Raw genomic sequence first — 13,201 nt, 5'->3', positions numbered from 1 at the left:
AAAAAATTCACAAATAATTACCAAATTTTATACTTTCATCCTTTTGTCTGAAGACCTTTGTTATTTTATTCACGACAGGCTTTCAATATTTATATCCCTTAATCAATTTTTAATGAAACTAACAGGATTGATTGAGATAATAATTACTTGCTTCCTAGGGAGAACGCCAGTAGTAAATGTTAAAAATTAGCCCCTGGTCCTTACCAGAACTACATGCGCTACATATGTTAAAATTTGCTTTCTATTAATATAATCAGTTTATATTAGAGAGGCTTGTCCACTCACTTTGCATTTGCAAGAGAGTTGTCTTTGTTTTAAGCGGTGGTGATTGTAATTAGAGTACAGAAGCACTTAAAGAGTGTGACTAATCTTCCCTGTAATACTCATCCTTGGCCTCGGAAATTCACTTACATTAGCCCCACAAGCACAACGCCTTTGATTTTCTTCTGAGATTACTTCTGCTTTCAAAAAGGATAATTATGAAACCTGACTACAGCTTTAGGGAACCTGTTGTCTCAAAAATAGAGGAAAGAGAAGACTGGAGAGGTTACTCCAGATAACATTATTTCTAAAGTTCAGTGAATTTCTTGTTCCAACAATAAATTGCTTGTTCTGAATCTGAACCCATTCAGAAGTTGTGCCTGGATCTGTGACTCTTGAATCTTTAATGTGGTGAGAATTAACTAAATGAAAAGAGAAAATAATGAGGATTTAGTGATCCATAAATGAGTCCTTTGTCCTATGAAAAAGATAAAATGTAGAAATAGTTAATTTTGAACGTATTTGATTTAATGAGACTAAAAGGTGATCAATGTATGTGTTAATAGTCTTTACATTGCTTTGTAATCTTATTTAAGCTCTACTAGCTACTAAAGGTGATTTAAAAGAATTTTCTTATTTACTAGCTAATATAGTATTTTCCCAGATGGCTAACATATATTTCAACACTTGCTGTTTATTAAAGTAAGTGAGAGAGAGGTGGTATGAACTAATGATAAAAAAATAAATACTTCCCTGGTGTAAGAATATTTAGAAGCCCTGTAGGATATTGATAGGCAATGGCATTATCTGGATGCGCGTTCTTTTTCAAAATGGCAAAATCATTCCATTTCTTTGCCATATAACCTCTGTTTATAAGGATGACAAATCTTTTAATTATGTTTAGATTATCTATGGCATTATACTGTAGAGTACCAGTGATTATTGCTTAAGCTGTCTATTTGATATTAATTTTCAGCTACATGCTTTCCATATTTTAAACACCTGTCCAGATTTCCTTTGATGCTTATCCTTAGAGAACATTTCCATGTCATCCTGTCAGCACTTAAGGAATACAAATTCAGATGAATTCTAATGCTGGTTAAGCAGTACCTATCTGTGGTATATTTGCTGGGGGTGGTAGTGAGGGAAAGATACCAATTCATATTAAAACCAAATATTTGTAAATTGAGACTATCTGGATTACTCCTTATTTTACTAGATTGTGAGCTGTTGGAGAGAGCATAGGCTGTGTATTTCCATTTATGTTTCCCCGCAGTGCTAATCACAGAGGTCTTGTGTATACTTGACATTCCCTTAATATGTTAGCTAATTGAGTTAACAGGATATTTATGTATCCATAACACCAAAGGGATTTTCACATTGACAGTTGGTACAGGCACTTATTAATCAGAACGAGCACTGGCTTTAAACTACAGTATGGCTGCATAGATATATATACATATACCAGATGAATGTAGGCCTTGATTAAAGCCACATTTTCAGTTACCATTTACCACAGAGTCACATGCTTACAGTATATTCTGTAGAGTTTACTGTAATTTAGATCACCTTAAGAAGCATAAGCAACTAATGAAAGAAAGCTGTGGTTCAGGAGTCTTTTTGTAAGTACTGCCTTAAAAAGTACTCCATTTGTCTTTGAGAAACCTTGGGTTTTCTTTTTGCTTCCTTGAGAAATAATAAAAGGAAAAATGAAAAAAAATCTTTGGAGAATTAATTTGAACATTTTAATGTTGCATTTGTTAACATTAGCTTTCAAATGCTTAAGTGTTTAAGACTGTAGTTCTGTATATGATGGAACAAATATAGTAATGATGTATAATGCCCTTAATTTGGGGTGTTATCCAGTTTTGCTTGGAATAGTCCTATTATACCTTTTGTCCCAGCTTAATTATTACTATTCACTCTCAGAAACGCCCTGGTGTGGAGGATTAAATTTATGGTCAGCTCTTGGAAGATTACAGATGTGGCTTCTTGCATGAGTGGACAGTTACTCCTTAGCAACGATGAATTGATAGAGACAGCTTCATTCAAGGAACTTTTACTGTCAGATAGTTAACAGAAAAGAAGAGGTGTGTTGCTTCCTCTCCCCCTCAAATACACATACATCTAGAACATACATGAAAGTGACAGAGAGGCCACAGTCGTATTTCTGGCCACAATGGATTTGTACGGAGACTAGAGGAGGTTTTGTTTTGGAGAGTACAACAAACGTGTAAGGTCCTAAATGAATGTTGTGAGTTCTGGATTAGCTTTTTTAAATGAAAAAGTATTTAATATGGTTCCTTGCCACCATACTAACAGTAGCTTGAAAACAAACACTGGTTATTCAAGATCTTCCTTAATTTTCAGAAAGTCTATTATTTTCATTTTCTAGTGAACCAGAAAACTAGATTATTAGATAATCTAAAATTAGATTATTTTCCTGGTAGCAGTATGGTTTCTAGCACAGCGGCTATCAAACTTTTTGGTTACAGACCCCTTTATACTCTTAAAAATTACTATAGACCCCAGAGAGCTTTTATTTATGTGTGTTATACCTATTTTTTATTAGAAATTAAACCTGAGAAATTAAAATATTATATTTAAAATATTATTTTGAGAGTATACGTAATAATCCCATTACATATTAAGATAACATTTTTATGAAAAATTATTTTTCCAGAATGACAAAAAACATTTAGTGCAAACAGTGGCCTTGTTTTACACTTTTGCAAATCTCTTTACTATGTGGCTTAATAGAAAAAAACTGGAGTCTCCTATTTGCTTCCACATTAAATCTGTTGTGATTTCACATGTCATGTAGCCTCTGGAAAACTTCATTGTACACTTGTAGGAGAATGAGCATGAAAATGGCAAATAACATCCTAGTGTTTATGAAAGGAGTTTTGACCTTGCAGATTCCTAGAAGGGCCTTTGGGACGCCCAGGAAGCTCCAGATAACACTTTGAGAACTGCTGCTTTGGCAGAAGCTTGGCCTGTATTCGATGAATATTTTCTGCATCCTTGAGGAAGTACAATTTTGTCCCTTTATTTGAGAAGCTATTTTGTGAATATAACATTTATTAAGCTGATTTTATAGTTCCATGAAGATTTTTGGTCTTACACAGCAAATCTGCATATTAACTGATGCTGTTTGCCAAAAATGTAAGCATTTTAAAAATGTAGTTTCTAGAAATACCTTTTGAAAAATAATTTCTTGAAGTTTTTGAGAACAGTACTCGTTTTCTATTTTGTTGTGTTTTTCTGTATTTTTTTTAAAAAACCAAGTCTGTCAGTGTTTTCAGTAATCTCAGAGTAGGGTATAATGCTAATTATCTGTAACAAATAGTATTTTTTGGCACAATTAAAGTTAATTTAAATTTAAGTTTTAATAGAAATTAAAAGCTCCTTCAGGATGTTGATTTTTTTAAATGTCTTTTTTCCCCATGGACGCTCCCTTTATAATAGTTATATTTTTAATACACCATAGGATGCTGTATTTTGTAGAATTTAATTATGGTTTAATATTTGCCTTTTGTTTGTGCTACTCTTCCAGTCACTTTGCCATTAGATGTGAGCTTGTAGAGATTAATTCCTTTACAAGTTATTTGTAAAAATATTGATATTTCTATCAGAGACGTTTTTATTTGTCTAACATAGAATTTTTGTTTTCCATAGGCTTTTAGATTACTTTATAATGGGAGGATTAAGAGATCTTAATAAAGATAAAATAGTTCACCCATTTTATAGTTAATGTAAAATTATCTTTTTTTACTTTTTAGGTGTGGAGTATGCTGATAACTATTTTTGTTGCTTTAAGTTTAGTGACCATAGCACCTTTTAACATATTTTTTCTTTAAAAATTGCTTCCATTCCTTTTTGCACCTTTGTGATTATTTTACTTTATTAAGAAATAATTTTATAGTAGTCTACATCCTGTTTTTTTTTAAAGGGTACGTGGTAGATGATGTATGTGTATATACAGTATTTAAAATATTGATACCTAGAAAAGCATGTGGTGGAAGGTAAGATTTAAAGATTTTTATAAAACTTTTTATACTCAGTTTTTTTGTGCAGAATTTACTTACGACCTTGATGACTTGAAAGTAGAAATTGGTGAGACATAAGGAAAGTGATCAGCCTATCTATTTGTAACATACTTAGTTTTGATGAAATTTGTAATTTCCAAGTGAGAAATAGGAAGCATAGTTCACATAGTTCTTCTGCTGTGCTTTTTTCTTTCATTTGAACTGAATAGAGAAATGATAGGTAGTAACTATATGTATTAGTTAGCTCTTGCTCCATAACAAATTACTGTAGAACATAGTGGCTTAAAACAACATACATTTATTATTGAACAGTGTTTGTGGGTTAGGAATGTGGGGACAGCTTAGCTGGTCCTCTGCTTCAAGTCCTCTCACAGGCTTTGAGATGGTCATCTCAAAGGCTTGACTAAGAAAAGATTTCTGTTCAAGTTCACTGACCTCTTTGTTGAAAAGATTCACTTCCTTTCCAACACGGTAGCTTGCTTCATCAAAGCGTGAATGCTGAGAACACAGTAGAGGAAACCAGCAAAATAGAAGTCACTCTCTTTTGTAACCTAGTCACGGAAGTGACATCCCATCATTTTTGCTGTATTTCGCTTGTTAGAAATAAGTCATTACATCTAGCCCACACTCAAGGGGAGGATATAAATACCAGAGGTATAAAAAAACATGAATACCAGGAGGCAGGGATCTCTGGAAGCCATGTCAGAGATTGCCTATCACATAACTCTTTTTTGCCATAGCTATATAAAATAATGATGGGATACATTGAGAATGAGTTCATAGATAATTTTTATTCATTTATCTTTTGAGTACAGAGCCTCTATTAACTTTGTGAGAATTTTTGAAATTTAGATGGGTTCCTCTTGATATGTTTTGCTGGTCTGCTGCCTTTCTGTTTCTTTGCATCAATTCCTTCAGTCCCTAAATAGGATTTTAGGTCCCCCCCACCCGTATGCTTCTTTACATTTACAAGTACTTATTACATACTGGAATTAGTTAAATCCTATTCTCTTTCTTTTGAAGATGCCAGATAGTATAGGCTGTCATACAGCTGTATTGTTTTACTTCAGAATGTCACATGCTTTGTTTGTTTCATAAAAATTTGAAATGGAATTTATTTTATATGTTTTGAATATTGAGGTGCTCAGCAGTGCAATTAGTAGAGAAGTTTGAATGTAATCCAGTGATTCGCAAAGTATGGTCTCTGGTCAGCGACATCATCATCTCCTTGTTTGGGATGCAGATTCTCTGCCTCACTCCAGACCTACTGAATCAGAAATTCTAGGGGAGGGGCCCAGCAGTCTGTGTTTTAACAAATTCTTGAGGTGATTCTGATGGCCCCTGAAGTTTCAAAACCACTAATCTATTCATCATTCCCTTTAGAACTTGAATATTACTTTTCCAAAAACTTTTGGCCTGTAATAGAAATCTGGCTTTTACTATTGTATACAAAACTTTCCAGGAAAACAAACATTTTTTCCCTACTCATTTTACAGATAAAGGATACAAAAAAGAAACACAGTGCGTGCTTTGTGTATTTCAAGCCTGTTGGCTGGGCAGCATGTATGTTGGCCAGGAAAGGTAGGATTGTTGAGGGAGACAGGACCGGTAATTTAGAGATGCATTTTCTTTTTCATTACATTGTTTCTTTTGTTAACAAAAGTCAAATACCGAACGGTGATTATTTTAGATGAAAATTGTGTTGGTTTAACATTATATCACATATTAAATTTTCTTAGTAGCATTTTGAAAATACATCTGCTAATTGTCAAAGAATGGGTTGTATAGTGTTTCATCAACTTTTAAGTTCTGTTTCAGTGAACACCTAACCAATAAAGATTTGCATTGAATTATCTTAGATGAAATATAGGTCTCACAAGAAGGACCCTTTATAAGTTCTCATGCCAGCTTTCTGATGTGTAGATACTGTTTGGAAAGACATCTATATCTGTCTATGTTGCATAATTTTTGTGTTCTTAATTCTTTTCAGTTGATTTTTTAAAAATCTGTCCTATGATACTACTGTAGTATAATTAAAATTTAAAGCAAAATGTTTGTAATTTTAACTACCTTCGTAGCATACTTAATAGTTTGGTTATATTCTTTTATTTTTATGTTTTGTGAAAGTTTGATAAATGTTTTTGAGGACTAAATTTTGAGAGGGCTGACTAGTATTTTCTTACTTCACATGAATTCACATTGTAGTTAGCTGAAGTGATGCATGTTGCTCGTGTATTTACTTAGGTAAAGTTATTAGGATTACAGAGTGGGTTGCTGAATTTGGTATGGTTTTTTATCTTACACACCTAGGACAATAGTCATTCATTTAAATAGTCATGTATTTAAATGTGAAAACTAGGTCACATAGTGAAGTCCAGTAGTGCTCTAAAAAAATCTGTACTGTTCTAAAGAAAATCAAGTAATAGTAGACATTAAGAACATTTAATATGCTCTACCTTCCTTAATTTCCCATTTAGTTTGGTGTCTGGGACTCTGCTAGTTTGTATTGTTTGCTGGATTCTTTTAGCTTAGTAATATAGGAAGCAGCAAGGTACCTCAGGATGGATGAGAATTACCATGAAGTGTAGCTCATTTTAGTAGACTTGTGGATGCCTAATGATTTTTGAAACATGATGGCTGCCTTATATATCTTTTTCAATCTTCTTGGTTTTGTAAGTTTAGCATATCCTTTTATTGCATGGGTGGTTAAATAAGGTGCTTCATTCTCCATTTTAAGGCCACTTGCTGCTTTAAGATCTTTCTGTATAAACCTCTTATTCTGGTAAAACATGCACAGAAAAAGTTAAAATAAATTATTGACAGATGTTTCATTGACAAGCAAACACTTGAAAGCAGTTTTTTTCACTGTTTTTTCCTATGCATTTAGTTAATGAATTAGATTACTTTTTCCTCTTTGGGAATAGTTTTGATGCAGTTTTTAAGATTGGATTTAGTAAACCATTCTGACTTTGTTGAAGTTATGGTATAAAATTTTCCTTGAAAAAGTTTTTTATTTTTTAAATCTTTCTACTTAGAAATGTCATTTTTCTTCAAACAAAGTGTTGTAATTTGCATGACACATAAATTTTAAATTAGGATTTATGGGCACATTCGACCAATGTAAATTGAGAATGTTTATACATAGCTTATTTCTTAAAGTTTATAATGTGTGCTAATGAGTGAGAGTCACTCAAATTAGTATTTACTGACTTCTATAGAAGTAGACTTAGTGTGCCCTAGGGGTTTATATATATGAATTGGCTATACCCCCTATCTCTGCTCCCACAAGTCAAGGGAAGTAATAACCTTTCCACACTCCTGTCAACAACAGTAAAACAATTCACACTAACACTTGAACCTCCCTCGTAGCTTTACTAAAGTGAATATCCATCATCTTCCAAGTTACCTTGCACTACCTGCAGTATTTAAGAACCCATTGATCACTTTCCCTATTAAACTGTTAAAATAACAAGATCAGATGTTGATTATCAAACTTAGTGTTAATTTCATGGAGTTTGATATTTGTGTATGCACAGGTGTGCTTTTTTAACTGATGTCTCACTTCCTTTGTGATTACAACTAGTGGGGGAAACCTTGTTATGAAGTTGTTAGACTGGGATTTCATCAGGAAGTCTGACGTTACATTTGAATTGTTGGTCCTCTGCAAGAAAACAGAATGCTGCTTTTGGCTGAATAAGCCAGGACAATGAGGCGAGGGGTTTTATTTCAAGGTTTTCTTTGGTGATGGCATAAATACATAACAGGTTATGAAATCCAATTACTATATTAAATTTCATCACTTGTTTTTTAGGTATTCCAATAACTGTACCACCTCCAGGTAAAACTTTTTTCATGTTTTCTCCATCATTGTTAATAAACATGAAATTTCAAGCTTACAGTTACAGGAGGGACAGTGTTGATGTGGTTAGAATGTGGAATAGGCTATTGGGATTTCAAGGTCCTATTTTCAGCTCTGCCTTTGCTTCATTCGAGTTTTGATTAAGATATTTAGTTTTCTTATACTTGTCTTACCCATTTCTGTAGAAATAGAGATTCTGAGAAAATTCTTACCTTATCAATTTATTAAAGAAAACAGTATAGGATTAAAAATAAACTTTTATTAAAAATTGTTTTTTCAGACCAATGAATTTTTTATATATGATGAAGTGACTGCAAGAGAAGAGAAAGATCATTTATCTTGACTTTATCATGGTTTCTGATTTTTTTTTTTTTTTTACCCTGCTGGCATAACTCAATGTTGTGAGAAAGTATGTTCTGAACCATACAGATAGGTTGACAGCTGGGCAGATGGTTGTTCATAGAGCAGTGATTAAATTGTTCATTGTTGTAAAGATATGATCAATAGGAGTTTATATGTGGCCCAGTGTTTTTTACATTTTTTTTCAGTTCTTTTTTAATTTTTTTATTTTTTGGTAGTGTGATACAAATATGATAGCAAGTGTGTTTACTGAGTTCAGTTTTAAAAGTCAAGTATAAAGAGAATGAGAGGTGACAATGCTTGGAAGGGTGGGTCTAAATTCAAAATGACCTTGATAAACAGAAAATAGTGGAGTTTAGATAGCATGGGATGGGATAGTATACATATTTAGATGTGGGATAGAGAGTCACTGATTATGTATGAATATGTCTGAAAAAGACTTATTAAGAAAAGTCATAAAGGAATCATTGGTGTGTCTTTATAGGTTAAAAAGAAGTGTGATTTTAAGGCTATATAAAGTAGGATTGTGACTCTAGGACTAATGTAGTAATTGCTTAATTTTACACTGCTAGGATGTTTAATAGAGGAGAACCTAATACTGGACACAGTGAAGATGAGCATGGTGAATTTGAAACAGCTTGAAGCAGGGCTAAAAATGGATTTAAATGGACTTTTGAGAAGGATTAGGAGAACTGGGATTCATTTTTACCTAGAATACTGAAAAGGAAGCTTAGTGGAAGTGTTTTCAAACATGTATTTCGATGGATTGCTTTTTGTCCTCATGCAGATCAGCATATGATTTGTAGTGAGAGAGATTCAAATTATATAATTTAATGTGCTTCCTAATAGTCAGGGTTATTAAAGCTTGGCAGGAATTGGTGTCATAAGGAATTGGTATCATAAGTTGTAGAATCTTCAAGTCTTGTTGGGATATTTTATTGCCTATCTGAATTTGAAAGTGCAGAGTAGATTAACTGTTAAGGTCCCTTGTAGCCATACTCTGTGGTATTTCATTTAGGTTTTGTGAATTATTCAGAATGCAGACCTCATGATATAAAGGTGCAAATTATTTCCTTTCTAAACTAATTAAAAAACTGTATTATGTGCTTTTCTTTATAAATTAGTTCTTTAGGGTTGTGCTATTTAAAATGTATTTTATGATGGATGTTCTCAGCCTTAAGCATTTATATATTTACTGGTAAGATTTTATTTATAAATTATACATTTTAAGGAAATTTCTATACATCTAAACTCTCGAAATATTTTTTGAAAGAGGTAAATGCTATTTTATTTGCTTTTCTAAAATACTTAAAATATATCTGGTGGCAACACTACTACTGTTTTATATATGGAAAAGGTAAGGCATTGAGATTAACTTTCTCACACTCACAAAATGGGCTGTGTGTGGTGCTGAAAATAAGACCGGGTGTCCTGACTCCCAGTTTGTGCTCTGTGTATTAGACCAGACTGTTCACTTAAAGTTATATTCCTCCAAAAATCTGTTGATAAATTTAAGCTCCATTTTTTTTCTGTCCATTATAACATAGAGAAGCACGTTATATCCCCAGAGAAATTTAGTGACACACAGCAACTTTAACTCTTGGCATTAAGTGTATGTTCTATTAACTTTTTTTATCTTATGATTGAATGTTTCAGGTTTTCCTCCTCCACCAGGCGCTCCACCTCCATCTCTTATACCAACAATAGAAAGGTAATCAGTATGGATACTGTAAACTTTTTTATCATTGATAGGCTTCTGACAGAAGAATCATATGTATCTTGGTAATATTTTCAGAGGTTTAATTTTATAAACAATAGTACCTGCCTTTTAATTCATAAGTCTAGATCTATATTAGTTACTTTTATATAAGATGTTGGAACTATAGCCTAATAACAAAACAGGACAAAGAAAACTAAATGATAGTATTTTGAAATATCTTGCTTTGATTTACGATACTCTTATTAAAGAAACCCCTAGGTTGTAAAAATTTGGCTGTAGTCAAGTTTTGTGGGATGTACAAACAGATGACTAGTAATCATGAATAATGCATGTCTGTTTTAGGATTAAGTAAGGATAACTATTTTCAGGGACCACAGAGCAAAGCTGCCTTATTCCTCGCTACCCAGTGCAACTCAGCTTCCACAAAGGAAGATTGGATCCCTTCTGCGTGGCAATAGCCTTATTTTTCATACCCTGCGTTTATGGTTTATGTTATTTGGAATGCTGTGGTAAAGAACATTTACCTCATGGATGGCAATACCATGTTTAACCCCACAGGTTTTGGAATCACACTAACCTGGTTCAAATTTGGCTTCAGAATTTCCCAGCTTTGTGTTCTTAGGCAAGGTTCAAAGCTATTCATTGAGACTCAGATTCTTCTTTTACCAAATGGGGGGTTGATAGAGTTGTGAAGATAAAAACAGCTAGTGAATATAAAGCATCAGCACCATTCTTTGCAGATAGAAATAACTAATAAATGGTAGCTATTATTATTTCCTCCTAAGTGGCAAATAAATTCTATAAAAAATACTGTATTTCTGAAAAAGTGATTTAAACTATATAAAAAGAAAAATTGTGAGTACTTTACATCAATAACATCAAACCATGCATATGTTTTTCAAACGAAATGATAAAACTCAGTGAAGTGTGACTTGTGAGACCATAGGATTTAATTTTAAGTTCTTGTTAAACATATATTTGTTTTCACGATCAAAATGTTAAAAAGTAGTATTTGTTGATTCTATCAGTAGGGCTGAATTTCTGATTTTTAATCATTAAAGTCAGTTTTTTAAGGCAAAATTTTAACTAAAGTCTGAAATACTTTGTTAACCTCAAAGTTTCTGTTACTTACTGTGAGTCAGGCTGAATTGATTGGATTACTCATGTTAGTACTAACAAGCTATATTTTCTTTACAAGTAGGTGTTAGGTTTTGAGGTTAAATTTAGCCTGTGTTTTAAAGTATTAAAAAATAAAGTTACAGAATTACAGCTACCATTATATGGTGGTTAAATAAAAGCCGTAATTCTGCCTTACGTTTTGCATTTGCACCAAATTATTAAAATTCAGAACTTCCTTGCAACACATAAAAATATATTTTTCTTCGACAGTGGACATTCCTCTGGTTATGATAGTCGTTCTGCGCGTGCTTTTCCATATGGCAATGGTAAGTGTTATTTTTTAATTGCCCAGATTCAGTTTGAATCAGTAAAGTACTTAAGTACTTTTAAAACAATAGAAACATACTTCCATGGTTTAAAGTACTATCTTACAGAGCAATTAAAAAATATTTACTACAGGAAGAACTTGGTCCTACATATATTCCAGGTTGCTTAACAGAATACTTTTCATTTCTTTATCAACTATACTTCTAAAAATTAACAAATGGTGACACAACGGGGATATTTGTCCCTTGCCTTTTCCTAAAAGGATTTAGGATTTGTCACCAAATTGTCGATCTTCATTGTCCATAATCTTTTTTGTTTAACTCACGGCATCTGACTAACCTCTTTCTCATCTTCCCCCTCACTGGTTTATCTTTTCTTCTAGATCATTTGGCAGGCTCTCTTTCATGTTCACTCTTGACAACTTTATCCCTTCTAAGGCCTTCTGATACCACTTTCTGCTTAGATTTCTTGATCCATTCATTTATTTTAAAAGAGCTGTGCATTGTACTAGGTTTTAAGGATGCAGTAAACTAGACATAGGTTTGCTTGCCTTCAACAAATTATAAGCTAGTGAGGAAACAACCAGGTGACAGAAGAGGGTATCATAGGAGCATGATGGAGGGGTCTCCCACTCCACTGGAGTGGGGTATAGATGATTTGGGGTTCAAATCATGTTCAGAAACATGGGGGTGTGAGAGAGTGTGGTAGGCTTTATGAACTGAATGAAGTGTGGTGTGGTCGGAGTGTGGAGAATACGATGAACATCTAGAGATGAGATAAGAAATGGTGTGGGGCGTTACAGCCATGCTGTAGAGTTTAGACCTCAGTCAGAGGGCTGTGAGGAGCCATTTAGTTTTATGCTGATTTGCATAATTGTTAGGTTTACATTTGAAAAGCGTCCATTCTGGCTACTTACTGTGAGGAAATTGGGGATTTGTAGGGTGGGAGAAAGGTGGGAAGGGCAGAGATGCCTGCTTGATGGGGAGAACAAGAAGCTGTTAGAGTAATCTAGGGGAAGAAATTTATAGTCCTGAATTCAGCTGATACCATGGGGGATGGAGAAAATTAGTGGTTCCAAAGGCATTTATGGAGTAGAATTTGTAAGTCTTGGTGAGAGATCAGATCATAGTATCAGTCATATACTTTCAGTTAACCTTCTAGGTATCTGTGTCAGGGTTTTGTACTGTCCTTCAGACCCACCTTGTTCAAAGCCACATATTCCATTCATTCACATCAAAAGGTGGTCTTTCTGTTATTTGTTTCAGTGGTTATATCACATTTTTTCCCCTGGGCTCCCAGGAAGTCATACTCTTTGGGTTGGAATCTTGCTTCCCCCTCTCATTATTTATGTGACTTTTATAGATCTTTAACCATTAAATGGAGAGCAAAATTCTTCCTCATAAGATCAGAGAGAATACACTGAAGCACGTTAGTCCTGCCATTTAATAAACACTCAAATATTAGCTGTTAATTTTCTGATTATCCCCATCTCCAACAAGCTCCAAG

At 33.4% G+C, this 13,201-nt stretch overlaps 1 protein-coding gene across 30 annotated transcripts in view; it reads left to right on the top strand.

Annotated features, from left to right (window-relative positions):
- The window catches only part of FIP1L1 (factor interacting with PAPOLA and CPSF1), a 68,376-nt gene that overhangs the window by 37,850 nt on the left and 17,325 nt on the right, over positions 1-13,201 (top strand). For 16 of the 30 annotated variants that reach the window (XM_059923020.1, XM_059923018.1, XM_059923005.1 and 13 more), the window contains 3 exons: positions 8,122-8,148; positions 10,186-10,240; positions 11,639-11,694. In XM_059923020.1, coding sequence (XP_059779003.1) covers positions 8,122-8,148; positions 10,186-10,240; positions 11,639-11,694 — 138 coding nt within the window. The remainder of the gene's footprint in view (positions 1-8,121; positions 8,149-10,185; positions 10,241-11,638; positions 11,695-13,201) is intronic. The other 14 variants (XM_059923017.1, XM_059923021.1, XM_059923008.1 and 11 more) reach the window with 1 other exon arrangement.

Source organism: Balaenoptera ricei, chromosome 5 (genome assembly GCF_028023285.1).
Source record: "Balaenoptera ricei isolate mBalRic1 chromosome 5, mBalRic1.hap2, whole genome shotgun sequence".
Taxonomy (NCBI): domain Eukaryota; kingdom Metazoa; phylum Chordata; class Mammalia; order Artiodactyla; family Balaenopteridae; genus Balaenoptera; species Balaenoptera ricei.
This window is presented reverse-complemented; position numbering and strand designations above follow the sequence as displayed.